General features: G+C 42.1%; 1 protein-coding gene across 7 annotated transcripts in view; it reads right to left on the bottom strand.

Annotated features, from left to right (window-relative positions):
- The window catches only part of LOC132899158 (CSC1-like protein 2), a 204383-nt gene that overhangs the window by 86922 nt on the left and 102406 nt on the right, over nt 1–15055 (bottom strand). For all 7 annotated transcript variants that reach the window (XM_060940843.1, XM_060940842.1, XM_060940845.1 and 4 more), the window contains one exon: nt 9221–9311. In XM_060940843.1, the coding sequence (XP_060796826.1) occupies nt 9221–9311 (91 nt within the window). The remainder of the gene's footprint in view (nt 1–9220; nt 9312–15055) is intronic.

Below are 15055 nucleotides of genomic sequence, written 5' to 3'. Positions count from 1 at the left end.
CTGGACAGAAACGTCACTGTTCTCTCCACATCCACAATTACTCAGCACTTTCAGCTTGGAGTGAAAGGACTGAAAGTGCTTTTTCACACTACTTCTTTCCCCAATTGAAGAAGTCTCTGAAGCTTCCACCCACGATTTTTTTTCCCCTCCCATCAGCAATGCGAAAAGTGCACGATCATCAGTGACATGGTTTATGCACACAGCTGAAGGAGAAGGAAGGACGCCAGGTCCTAGATAAACGTTACGTTATATAAACTAAGTGTGAATCGAGTCTGATCAGCCATCTGTGAAGGAAATCAATGAAAAAGCAAGAAGTCTGCTGAGTGGTGGAGATTAAATTAGCAGAGCTTTCTTTACAACATCCAATGAGTAACAAAAATATTTTTGAGGGGGGAGGGATGACGACACGACTCTGGAGTGTGCATAGGTATTCACCCCCCCCCAAAGTCAATACTTTGTAGAGCCACCTTTTGCTGCAATTACAGCTGCAAGTCTCTTGGGGTAGGTCTCTATTAGCTTAGCACATCTAGCCACTGGGATTTTTGCCCATTCCTCAAGGCAACACTGCTCCAACTCCTTCAAGTTAGATGGGTTGCGTTGGTGTACAGCAATCTTCAAGTTATGCCACAGATTCTCAATTGGATTGAGGTCTGGGCTTTGATTAGGCCATTCCACGACCTTTAAAAAGTGTCCCTTTAAACCACTCCAGTGTAGCTTTAGCAGTATGTTTCAGGTCATTGTCCTGCTGGAACGTGAACCTTCGTCCCAGTCTCAAACCTCTGGCTGACTCAAACAGGTTTTCCTCCAGAATTGCCCTGGATTTAGTGTCATCCATCTTTCCTGTCCCTGCAGATGAAAAGCATCCCCACAGCATGATGCTGCCACCACCATGCTTCACTGCAAGAATGGTGCTCTCAGGGTGATGGGAAGTGTTGAATTTGCACCACACATGACATTTCCTATGACGGCCAAAAGGTCCAATTTTATCTCATCTGACCAATGAATCTTCTTTGTGTTTGGGGTGTCTGCCAAATGCTGTTCGGCAAACTCCAAGTGTGTTTTCTTATTTTTTTTTTTTTCTTTATGCAATGACTTGTGGCCACTCTTCCATAAAGCACCCCCCCACACACTCTTTGGAGTGTACGGCTTAAAGTGGTCCTATGGACAGATACTCCCATCTCCGCTGTGGATCTTTGCAGCTCCTTCAGTGTTATCTTTGGTGTTTTTGTTGCATCTCTGATTAATGCCCTCCTTACCTGGTCTGTGAGTTTTGGTGGGTGGGGCCTTCTCTTGTCAGGTTTGTAGTGGTGCCATATTCTTTCCATTTTGCTATAATGGATTTAATGGCGCTCTGTGGGATATTCAAAGTTTGGGATATTTTTTATAACCCAACCCTGATCTATACTTCTCCACAACTTTGTCTCTGACCTGTTTGGAGGCTCCTTGGTTTTCATGTTACTTGCTTAGTAGTGTTGCAGAGTCAGGGTCCTTCCAGAACAGGTTGATTTATACAGACATCACGTGATGGATCATGTGACACTTTGATTGCACACACATGGATCTTAATCAACCAATTATGTGACTTAAGTTAATTGGTTGGACCAGCTCTTATTTCATATGAAAGGGGGTGAATACCTATGCACACTCCAGATTTGTTTTTTCATCTTGTTGTATTATTTATATATTAAAAAAAAAAAAAACCCTCAACAACTTGCACCTTTAAAGTTGTAGGCATCTTGTGTAAATCAAAAATGGTGCCAACCCCCCCACCAATCCATTTTAATGCCAGGTTGTAGTGCGACAAAACAGAACAAACACCAACGGGGATAAATACTTTTGCAAGACACCATATCTGCTGTACTCAGGTCTCTCTTGCAAGAGAAATCTTGATCTCAATTAAATTACCTGATTAAATAAACGGTTGTATAGAAATGAGGGAATCTTCCATCTCATCTCATTATCTCTAGCCACTTTATCCTGTTCTACAGGGTTGCAGGCAAGCTGGAGCCTATCCCAGCTGACTACGGGCGAAAGGCGGGGTACACCCTGGACAAGTCGCCAGGTCATCACAGGGCTGACACATAGACACAGACAACCATTCACACTCACATTCACACCTACGCTCAATTTAGAGTCACCAGTTAACCTAACCTGCATGTCTTTGGACTGTGGGGGAAACCGGAGCACCCGGAGGAAACCCACGCGGACACGGGGAGAACATGCAAACTCCACACAGAAAGGCCCTCGCTGGCCATGAGGCTCGAACCTGGACCTTCGTGCTGTGAGGCGACAGTGCTAACCACTACACCACCGTGCCGCCCCTACCTTATTACTTGATTCTGTAATTTGTAATTCGCTCACCTGTCCATTTTCTACAACCTGACCCTGGCCCCTGCCTGTCACCTGGGGCAGCCGTTCCTGCTCCACGACCGTCGCCTGAGAAAGCTGTTCTTCTTCCCTGACCATCACCCAAGGAAGTTGTTCTTCCTCCCTGACCATCACCCAAGGAAGTTGTTCTTCCTCCCTGACCATCACCCAAGGAAGCTATTCTTATTCACTGACCATCACCCAGAATAGCTGTTCCTGCTCCCTGCCTGTCACCTGGGACAGCTGTTCCTGTTGATTTACAGACCAAAAAAAAAAAAATTCCAAACTAGAAAAGCACTCGGAGAGCGCAGACCTCCGCCAAGAATCCTTTAAAAAAAAAAATCCGGGATCCAGAAGGTGATCCGGATCACCGCCAAAATTTAATGGATTGTTACTTGTGCCCAGTCACACCTCTGGAAAAAATTTCAGAGCAATCCGTTCATTACTTTTTCCCGTAATGTTGCTAACAGACAAACCAACAAACAAACCAATGCTAACGAAAACATAACCTCCTTGGCGGAGGTAATAAAAATACTTTCAAGAAAGTGTTCTACTGTAGTGATTTAGAGATTAAAATGCCATATAAACCATTTATAGTTCTAATTGATTTATAACTAATTAGAAAGTTGGAGAGCTTATTTCTTTTTCTGGAATGTGTTTTACTCCCCTCTCCACTGCCCCTCACTACTCTGACGTACATGTTGAGTGAAGTGCAGCAAGTCTTCTGTTCATTAGTTTAGTAGGTAAAGGAGTAGATCTGGAGGATCCTCAGGCAGAGTGTGTTTTGGTAAACTGGGATGTATGGATGCTGGCATCCCCCCACTCCCGTTTGTTGACGGTATAGTGGCTGGATGCTTCATGTCCCAGGGCGCCCTCATGTCCGTGTTCCCTTCTGGCTCTCCCCTTTTAGTTTTGCCAGAGTCCCTGCTTGCATGCAGTGCAAAATGTATCCTGTTCTTACTCATTAGGGGACATTGGGCATACCTAACAACCTGCGTTTTCTCTCCCACCCCTTCCCTCTGAGTTACATGTCGATCCTGAGACACCAGTAAGATGCTGACCTCTCCTGTTCTCCAGACCTGCCTGATCCATCCTGATGCCCTACGTCTGCCTGGCGTCTCATCACATCACTCCTGTGGAGGACAGCCCCATATGGACAGTCGAAAGTCGCACTTGGAAGATGCCCTGGACACTTACAGTAATACATTTATGTCTGAGGACTTCAGTTGACTTGCCAACTCTGGGACTGCAGTTGTCATCAAGTTTTGCACTCAAGGTTTCCATCAATGAACAGTTTATAACAGACTTCATGTTAAAACTGTTAAAATGTTATAAATCACACTGTTGTCACCCAAATGAGGATGGGTTCCCTTTTGAGTCTGGTGCCTCTTGAGGTTTCTTCCTCAGGTCATCTGAGGGAGTTTTTCCCTTGCCACCATCACCCCAGGCTTGCTCACTGGGGATAAAACTAGCTCGTTTAAAAGTCTTTAATTTTTTGTAAAGCTGCTTTGCGACAATGTCTATTGTTAAAAGCGCTATACAAATAAACTTGACAAGTAGACTGACTGCTCATTTGAAATAACGTAAAAAATAAAGTCTTTTTATGGCTAGCTAGTAACTTGAAGATGCTTACAAAGTGATCTCATATTCCTAACATAACATGAGCTAACTTAATATAGGAGTGTGTCTGAAGACGACACTTTTTTCCCCCTCCAAAAAAAGTCATATGTCCTCCATCTTTTGCCACTTCCAGGGTTCTGACATTGCTGACTATTGTTTGAATCAAATCGTTTTTGAGAGCACGAGAGGAGAGCAAAGCTGACGGAAAACAAGCAGCTTTAGCGGGAGACGTTTCTACATGGTCCTAGTGCCTGCACCCACTCTGGTTTTTGAGCAGGGGCTTTCTCTGCATGGTCCTAGTGCCTACATCTCTTCTCCCCCAGCTATGGTAGGGGAAAAAAAAAAACGCATCAGTATCCAGGACCAGAAATGGACCAAACACAAAATCACAAGATGTTTATCAGACCTGCACCCTTTTAACTTGTAAATCAAAACAGTGTTATTGCTTGTACACTTGTTAAATCTGTACAATGGCATGACCATCGACTTTAATAGGGACATGTGTACCCTTGTTCCTTCACGCAATTCTCCAAATCATGTTGCTGTAGCACAATGCACAAAAATCATACACATGCAGGTCAAGAGTAATAGAAACTGCTGAGTCATGTGCAACACAATCTTTATAAGCACTCTTTACAACCACGATGGGGGGGGGGGGGGGGGGGGGCATCTCTATAGGACGATACATCACTCCAGAGCATCTCCTAAATTCTGTTCATATAATGCTTCATTGGATACCATTATACCTCTAATGATGATAATGGACTTAAAGTGCCATCTCCAGGAATTCAATAGCACTGGAGACAAGTTACAAATCAAAGGCCTGATTAAAAACAAATGCATCCTGAGCTTTCGTTTGCAGCAGTCGAGGTTTGTTAGTCCACTCCTTGAGGTCTTCTGGTATGTTGTTCCACAGTTCAGGAGCAGCAATACAAAAAAAAAAAAAAAGCACGACTTCCACAGGTCTTGAGACTGACAGAAGGTTTCTTTAAGATATTCCTCCAGAAGGAACGGCAGGGACGTGATGACTCGGATGGAGTAATCAGGAGCCAGGTCATGAAGCGTCTTATAGGTCAGGAGCAGAATTTTGAACTTTACATGATAGTCCACAGGGAGCCAGTGAAGCTCCTTAGGGACTGGCGTTACAGGATCAAACTTGAAAGACAATGAGACAAGATGTGCTGCAGCTTCTTAATTAGACGTGAAGGAAGTCCATACAACCGAGAATTGCAGTAATCACGCTTTGAGCTACAGTAACTAGCGCATGGATGACAATCTTGGTAGCATCCGGTGTAAGATACTTTCTGATCTTTGCAACATTTCAAAGATAAAATCCAACCTTACAAGTAGCTGTTATGTGGAACTTCATGGAAAGACAGATAATCATCAAATGTACCACCAATGTTACGTGCCTGCTCAGAGGAGAATACGGTTTTATCGTAAACTGATATAGATTGCAGAGGTGGCCTTGCACGATGTGAAGATATTACAAGTACCTCCGTCTTGTTTCTGTTCAACTTCAGCTTGTTACAGGACATCCGGTGATCAAGATCACGCACACAACCTTCAATTCGTTGTTTGGAGGATTCCATGTCAGGAACAGATGACGTTCTAAAGGTGACGTATAGCTGCGTGTCATCAGCATACAGGTAATAGTTCATCTGGTGGTCACGTGCAAGGTCTCGGAGAGGAGAGGTATACAAAGAATAAAGCAGAGATCCCAACATGGATCCTTGTGGAACGCCACATTCCTGTTTGCTACGAGATGTTCCTTCAATACTAACAAACTGCATCCGGTCAGAAAGATACAAGCAAAACCACTTAAGAGCTGAACTAGCAATGCTATACGGTACTTCTTACGGAGACAGCGAATTAGGATGGCATGGTCAACAGCATCAAAAGCTGCCGACAAGTCCAGTAAAAGATTCTCAGTCATCTGAGAATCGATGGCCATTACAAGATTATGCACTCGAACAAGAGCAGTTTCTGTGCTAGGATTCTTTCTACAGGCACACTGAAAATCTTCGCTCAAGTTATTTTTGTGGACGTACTCCATCAACTGCACAGTCACTGCTTTTTCCATGATCTTTGAGATACAAGGCAGGTTAGAAACAGGTCTAAAGTTTTGAAATTCATCAGGATCCAAAGACGGCTTTTTCAATAACGGGGTCAACAAAGCTTCTTTGAATTTATGTTTGTAATGCTTCTAAAATCAATCAGTTCATCATCATAGATATGAAAGGTTTGATGCCGCCTTGGACGAATTTAATGTCCCATGTTGAACTCACTGGCATTAATTCAAATTAGAGCATCCATTTTCTCAAAAAAAAAAAAAACCTCACGAGAAATCAGGAATCCTTTTTTGAGCAATTCCAGCGTTATGGACGTGACACTTGAACTCAAAATGGCAACAAATGACCCAGTGCATGTTTTATTGTCCCCCAGTATTTAAAGGAACAGTCCACCGTACTTCCATAATGAAATATGCTCTTATCTGAATTGAGACGAGCTGCTCCGTACCTCTCCGAGCTTTGTGCGACCTCCCAGTCAGTCAGACGCGCTGTTACTCCTGTTTGCAATGTAGCTAGGCTCAGCATGGCCAATGGTATTTTTGGGGGCTGTAGTTAGATGCGACCAAACTCTTCCGCTTTTTTTTTTTCTGTTTACATAGGTTTATATGACCAGTGATACGAAACAAGTTCAGTTACACAAATTGAAACGTAGCGATTTTCTATGCTATGGAAAGTCCGCACTATAATGACAGGCGTACTAACACCTTCTGCGCGCTTCGGCAGCGCATTGATACCGAGCTCAGATATCAATGCGCTGCCGAAGCGCGCAGAAGGTGTTAGTACGCCTGTCATTATAGTGCGGACTTTCCATAGCATAGAAAATCGCTACGTTTCAATTTTTTTAAACTGAACTTGTTGCATATCACTGGTCATATAAACCTATGCAAACAGGAAAAACACGGAAGAGTTTGGTTGCATCTAACTACAGCCCCAAAAAATACCATTGGCCATGCTGAGCCTAGCTACATTGCTAACAGGAGTGACAGCGCGTCTGACTGACTGGGAGGTCGCGCAAAGCTCGGAGAGGTACGGAGCAGCTCGTCTCAATTCAGATAAGAGCATATTTCATTATGGAAGTACGGTGGACTGTTCCTTTAAGGCTGTACCATACTGGAGAAGTGATAGAACAAGAACAATTCCCATAGTACATCTAGGGCATGCCAGAAAATGCCAATAAAAGATGCGTTATGGATGTGACAGAAAAAGTATCACTTTTCTTGGGTGACTGTACATTTTTATCAAACTCTGTGAAATTGTCAACCTAATGTCGAAATGGAGATATCCGTTTGATAGAGGGGTCCAAGGTGAATATTAAAAAAAAAAAAAATCTTTGTTTAAAATATTTTGTATTTCATGCAGAGTTTCGGAAGGAAAAAAGTCAGCGTTATGGATGTGACGAAATTCCGTTATGGATGTGACGCGTCTGAAATAGACATGGCATATGTTTAGAAAATCAGCAATTCAACCACCATAACCCTTTGAAAAACTCTCTAAATATCAGCTAAAACTATCAAAGTTCTTAAATAATACTTAGGATGGCTATTGTTTTGCTGTTTTGTGGATTTTAGCATACATTTCTGTGGCTTGTGGCAATAATATAGAATTGTACAGTGTTGTGCAAGTTCACACTTTTTCTGAACTAGTTCAAGTTCAGTTCAAACATGTTAAAAGTGAACTGGTCACGTTCATAGTTTTAATTCTGAACTAGTTCAAAGTTCAGTTCATTTTACTTTTAGGCGGGATATGAAAATAAAGACTAAAATCATATGCTACATTCTAGCTCAAAACTACTCACATATTATAGATATTATATTCTATCACACAAAATGGAAGTTATTGTACATACCATATATGGAAAAGGGACAAAATATTTTGATTTCTTCACTGACTCAACCACTGCACCAAAACGTTACATGTGACTTCAAACAAATGCTTTCAGTTTCAACTAACAGTAACTTCTAATAAACTAGTCTGATGAACGAGGATTTCTCAACTTTGCTTAGTGGTTGTAAATCTTCCACAATGTAGTCAATAATCAGTTTATCTACCTGCTGCTGGGAGACAGTGGTACTCTTGAAGGCTGCAGGCAGTGTGACTTGGATTTTGGCATTTTGGCAGGGGATCTTCTTGCCCTTTCCCTTCTGATCCTCGAGGACTTGCATATATGCTTTGAAACTGGACAGATGCTTCAACTCAATGTGTCGTTTCAAATTTGAGAACGACGTTGTCGATGTTCTTACTTGTTTTTTTTCAGGAAAGGTGGACAGAGCTTACACAGAAAGGTAAGGTTTTTACCGTCTGAGTCTTTGTGTGAAATTGTGTAAAATTGCTGTAAATAACCATGAGGAGAATCCGTCTCATCTGTGTTCTCCGTGCCGCTACTTGAACTTTCACTGGCCATGTTGCTGTGAGTGTGCGCCGGCTGTGGTGTGCGCGCTGTCTGCTGCCTGTAGCTAGGGAACGCTGGGTTACGCCTACTCTGCTCTGCTGCATCATGGGTAACGTAGTATGGAGCCAAATCATAGAGCCATCCACTATCTCCGGCTTCACACTACGTTATCCATGATGCATTGCACACACGCGGCACCTCAGGGCAGTGAGTGACAACAACATCAGACTGACAGTCAAGTAGTAGAACGTAAAATATCTTGCAAGTAGACGTGCCACTCGATTCATCAGGTTTCATGTTTCGTTCATCTTCATGTTTGTCGTTCATGTCGCATAATTTGAACGAATTCACGTTCAAGTTCTTTCTTCATTACAAAGTTGTTGCGTTCAGTTCAAAGTTCATGGAAAAACGAGCGTGTTCAATGAACGCGTTCATGCACAACACTAGAATTGTACATGATCAAAGTTGATTTTAGCTTGGGGTTTACATTATAAGAAAGAAAGACGGACATATTAAGGCGAAGGGAACAATTCTTGTGACAAATTGGTTCAACTTATTCACATCTGTAAAATACAGGCCTAGGTGATATCTCTGGGAGTGGTTTTGATGTATTACATGTTGCTTTATTTTTGCATGGTGAGGTTGACATTTACATGGAATTGCCCCTTTACAAGCCTCACACTCAGACTGCACCCGTTTCTAATCATGCGCCATTTGGTGGGCGGGGCAACAGGAAGAATAAGACGAGGGAAATAAGTAACCGATGACTTACGTTGTCTCGCTGTTCGAAATCCACGGAGCTGGAGACGGAAGTGAGGCGCTCGTAACGATCTGGAGTTTCTGAATGCAATGCTGAAGCCACGCTGAAAAAAAAAAATAAAAGATAGAAGAAGAGAGTGAAAAAGAAAAAAAGGTAAAAAGCACGTCAAAGCAGATACCAGAGGATTTTTTTTTTATAAAGTATTCCACATGTTAAGTCATTCTGGAGCACTGAAATGGGACTGAGGAGGCTGGACTGAAACTCCACTCAGGCAAATGTAGGCCAAACTTCTTTAAGTGAGGAAAGAATTAAGTTTCGATGCTCTTGAGGAAGAGAGGCGTGCACCCTGGGTTTCCCCTCAGACTCCGTGTGTAATGACCTGCGGCAGCCTGGGAAAACCCTTCACATGGCAAAATTTGACGTTTTCTACTTCTGAAAACTTTCAGTTCAGGATTTCATCACTGTGTGAGGAAATTACACTTAGCTCGCATGATTTTATCCTTTTTTTTTTGGAAACCAATTGTTACCACCGTCGTGCTTGTTAAAGCTAGACGGCCTTTTGATTTCATAAAACCTGTGAAACTTAGTTCGGTCTGAAATGTGGTCATTGTGATAAGTTTATTTCTGTAATATCTCACAAAACATCAGGCCATTCTGTGGCTGGGAAGTTATTTAATTTGAGGGGATTCCTGAGCAAAAAGTAACGTGCATGAAATTGCTCGCTTCGCGCAGTCAAGCAGACCGAGGAAGTCTGTGTGTGTGTGTGCGCAGGTTTACCTTTGAGCGTGCACTGACAGTTCCATCATTCTGTCACTAAACGAACAGCTGATCACACCGAGGTGCTCGCTGAGCGCCGATATTTATTAGTTTGGTCCTGCGTTTCCTTTCTTTCGTATATAACACAACGTCTTTTCTTCTTGCTTTCCGTTACTGTAGTCGGTCTTTCACGTTTCATTCGCACACCCACACACGTCCTCCATTTTTCTCTCCTGTTTCAAATTTGCATCCCACAATGCCTTGCGCGAACGGGGAAAGCCCACCACGTGATGCATGACGTAGTATCTTGAATTGGGTCATGGTGAAGCAGGAAAAAATAGCGGAGAATTTAGGGACACGTGGAGATAAATTCATTAATGGTTCGATTTAAAAAATAAAACACTAAATTGGAAGTCTGTGATTTGACTTCAGTAGCTTTTGGTCCACTAAATAAAAATAATTGGGTGTCGGGAAAATTCTTTTTATGACCTACACTTGAAAAATCCGAAAGGCGGTCTAGCTTTAAACTGGCTCCTTATACAACATGATCTCTTCAGGAGGACAGCAAGGCAAGACTACAATGCCTGGCAAAAAAAATAATAATAATACTAAAAAAAAATGGAATCATTACTCTTGGAGGCTGTTCATTCAGGGTTTTTTTTCTTGTTACACTTTGAGGGGGGACCCAATTCACAGATATGGCACAAGGCTATTTTTGTTTAACCCTTTGATGCAAAACATATGCACACCCCTTCTAATGCACAACATGGGTCAAAAATGACCTGCATTCATTTTCCAGGTTATTTCATGCTGACGGAGTTTTTCTTTGCTCGATCTTTTGAAATCAATTTATTTTATGATTGAATATTCCAAGTATTCTTTAAATATCTTGTTTTTAATTACCACAAATCATTAATTTAATTTTTTCTTTCCTACTTTATGAACAAAAATGCTTTTTATATTACTACACATGGGTCATCCAAGTGTGATTTAAAATTAAATGTCTTAATACTATAATAATAATAATTTGTTTCAAGTAATTACTTTAGCAGTGAATGGGGCCAGTTATTTATTTATTAACTATGTAGTTAGCTAAGCCAACTACAATAAAATTAGCTACCTAAAGTAGAATATGTCAACAGCTCGGTAGCTAATCGTAATTACTTGTAACTTTCTGACGAGTAATCGACTCACTCTCAAGGGAACCTAAACATCAATTTTTTTCTAAGGTAATGTTAGAACAATTGAAAAACATTACTTACATGTATTCGATGGGCAAAGGGCGCTGTGCTGAGCTGTGAAATGTCTGACACAAGCACGATTCACAGTTCCCACCAAACGCTGGAGTAAATGCATGCGGGTCGGTTCTGACCCATGCGTGTAAACTTGATGTAGAATTACAAAAGCTGTGCTTGTTCATAACTTAAGAAAGGAAAAATAAAAATGATGATTTGGGCTAAACAAAAACAAGATATTTACTGCATATTTGGAAAAGTAAATGACAAAATGAATTTATTTCAAAAGTATAGCATAGAAACACTCAGCCGTACATGAAATAACCTGGAAAATGAATGCAGGTCGTTTTTGACCCATGTTGTGCATTAGAAGGGTAGTGATACAAAAAGGGTTTTTATTCAAAAAGTAAGAAAGGAAAAAATAAAATAAGGATGTATGATGATCAAAAACAAGTTAATTGAGGAATACCTTGAATACTGAATGATGGAATTAATTTACTGCAAAGATATTGAGGTTTTTCACCTGACGTCACAGGGTCACGTGACGCCCCGGTGTCCGCCATTTTGAAGGTCAAGCTAGCTAATGTCAACATCATAGTAGCTAGTATGTTACTGTAGCAATGTTTACGTTCAGTCATTTGGATGACTGTTAAAACCTTTCAGCCTCAAGTTTTTCCTTTACTGTATTTACTAGTTTACTGAGCTAGCACGCTTGGGCAAGCTGGGAGCTAGCGCGCTCCGGCGCCGGAGTGCGCTAGCTCCCAGCTTGCCCGAGCGCGCTAACTCCCAGCTTGCCCAAGCGCGCTAGCTCCCAGCTTGCCCGAGCGCGCTAGCTCAGTAAACTAGTAAATCCAGTAAAGGAAAAACTTGAGACTGAAAGGTTTTAACAGTCATCCAGATGACTGAACGTAAACATTGCTACAGTAACATACTAGCTACGATGCTGTTGACATTAGCTAGTGCTAACAGCTAGCTGCTAGTACACTGCTACAACACAGACACCGACCCTAATAATACAGTTCTTGGTCATTGCCTGGTAACAGCAAATTTATAACGGGCCATGTCTCAACAGACTAAGAAGTTATTTCAATGACATTTAATAACATTTTGTTTATCCTGAGGACCGAAAGTAAATGAAAATGTGAACAAACCTTAGCTGTAATAAGATGGCGACCACCGGCTCCAGGGACGACCCACTGATGTAGGCATGTTACCCAGCCTGACACAAAATATTTGTAGGCATCCAAACTCGTATACGCTTTCAGATCAATACCTGTGTATGGCGATGGGTTTTTAACGACATAGGTATACAGATCATGTGGGCCGAAGTCAGGTAAAGACGAGGGCTTCGTGTACTTCCGAACGTCAGTGAACAATCCTGGTGGAAGCAGGTAAACGTCGTTCTCTAAGCCTGCTAACCTCAATTTTTGCAAATACCTCTCCCTCTGCTCGCCCTGTAAATGCCCTACGTCGCTGGATAGTGAAGGTGTTTTCTGCATCTCGCTCCTTTTTCTTTTATGTTTTTCGTTTGTCACCTTCCTCGCATTCAAACTGATTCGAGCCCTGACGTCCAAAATAGCAGCCTAACATGACTTGGTCACGTGGGTGAAAAACCTCAATAGAAGATAAAAACTCAGCCGGGTCACTTTTGACCCATGTTTTGCATCAAAGGGTTAACATTTGAACATTCTGACTTTGTTTAAAAAAAAAAAAACACCATACTTCAAACTAGTGTTGTAGTCAAGACCACCTGAACCGAGACAGAGTCACGACCAAGACCAGGCCGATGGGTGTTAAAGGGGGTGGGGGAGGGGTGACAGCCATTAACAGTAATGAAAATTTCAAAATTAGCGATGGGTCGCATTTTTGGTTGGATTTGAAGCAGGAAGTTTTACATCCAAATCACAGTAGTGATGTTAAATAAATCAGACAACGCACAGGCAATTTAGTATTTCACAGTTGTGGTCTTGAAATAAAATTATGAGTCCTGCATGTCCGAGACAAGGCCGAGTAAAAACGAGGAGGAAGAAAAACCCCACGCAATATTTTGACCAAAAGCTTTTTTGCTTAAATTCAGCTGCAGGAACGTCTGATGGGTTTTCCCAGACCACCACACAAACAACACCGAATCCTGGTTGGGGTTGTAAAACAGTGACAAACAGCAAGATTTTAAGCAAATAAGGCGGGTCACGTCTTTGCCGTTTGTGTCTCAACATGTCTTTCAATCCATGTTGCTGTTCCTGTTCATGCTGTCGCAATTCACGGAGGCCAAGAAATGAAAATGCAAATGACAATAACAGCCACTTGAAAATGTGATTTTTCCCCCCTTCAAAACAACTCAAACTGATGAATATTCCTGAAAATTTAGACACAGTGATCTAAAGCAAGCTTGGATGTTCTGTTGGTTTTTTTCCTCTTTTTTTTTTTTTAACAAAGCATCAAATTACATCGAGATCCTCCATACGGAGAGCATACCGTACCAGACTCCCAGTCGCCATTTCATGCAGTTTGCAGCATGTTTAGTGGAAACACACACTCGCACATGTACTCGTCTGTTTTTGTAAAACTGCTGAGCTAAAAAGAAAATCAAATAAAAAAATAAAAAAAAGGTGCATTGGTCAATATTTTCATTTCAGTAGGAACACCCACAGAATATAGTACAACGTCAATTGAAACTTTACAATCAAAATGGGCGGCACGGTGGTGTAGTGGTTAGCGCTGTCGCCTCACAGCAAGAAGGTCCGGGTTCGAGCCTCGTGGCCGGCGAGGGCCTTTCTTTGTGGAGTTTGCATGTTCTCCCCGTGTCCGCGTGGGTTTCCTCCGGGTGCTCCGGTTTCCCCCACAGTCCAAAGACATGCAGGTTAGGTTAACTGGTGACTCTAAATTGACCGTAGGTGTGAATGTGAGTGTGAATGGTTGTCTGTGTCTATGTGTCAGCCCTGTGATGACCTGGCGACTTGTCCAGGGTGTACCCCGCCTTTCACCCGTAGTCAGCTGGGATAGGCTCCAGCTTGCCTGTGACCCTGTAGAACGGGATAAAGCGGCTAGAGATAATGAGATGAGACAATCAAAATGACGCATCATGCACCAGTGCGTGGGTCAGTGACGGAATCCTTAGTTGTGTTTATGCATCTCCTAGTCCTATTATAGCCACGCCCACATGGGTGTTTGCAATATATACCAAAAACAGACATCAGGTTAAAATAACCACCACCAACCAGCCTGGGGCTTTAGGAGTGCCGAAACATTTTCTTTCCAGACCCATTAATTTGTTGAATGGTTCAGTAAATTATATGATCCGTTTGTATTTTGTGTGTTTATAGTATAATGAATTATACCGGCCATTATAGATTCTGGCAGATAATGACGGAGTAAGTAAATGGGCGAGCCACTAGAGCCTCAAAAGTCCAAAGCATTAGGGAAAAAGAAAAACGCAAGTAAGTAAAATTAGTGCAGCATTTCAATATTTAGATGTCTTAACAGTTGTTTGGGTGTCCTTCTGTCCTAAGGTGAGCCCTTAACACCCATCCATCCCACTTATCCGTCAGGGTCACAGATGATCTGGAGCCAAACCCAGCAGACTTCAGACAAAAGGCAGAGTGAACCTTACAGTTCGGTTCAGGTACTATTTCCATCAGCCAGGAATCCAAGTACAACCCTTTTTTGGCATCTCGTTAATTAAGATCCTTTAATTATCCAAATAACCCTGAAAGAAAGCCCCACCACCACCACGTGTTTGTGTTAATGGTGAGTGTGTGGTACAAACCCTAAATTACTGGTCATCATTTTCTTCTTCTTAACATTTACAGCTGGTCATTTTAGACATTTTTAGACAGAAAGAGAGTTATTTAAAAAG

The sequence above is a fragment of the Neoarius graeffei genome, chromosome 15 (assembly GCF_027579695.1).
Source record: "Neoarius graeffei isolate fNeoGra1 chromosome 15, fNeoGra1.pri, whole genome shotgun sequence".
Lineage (NCBI taxonomy): Eukaryota > Metazoa > Chordata > Actinopteri > Siluriformes > Ariidae > Neoarius > Neoarius graeffei.
The sequence above is the reverse complement of the archived record's forward strand: the minus strand, read 5'-3'. Positions and strand labels throughout refer to the sequence as shown.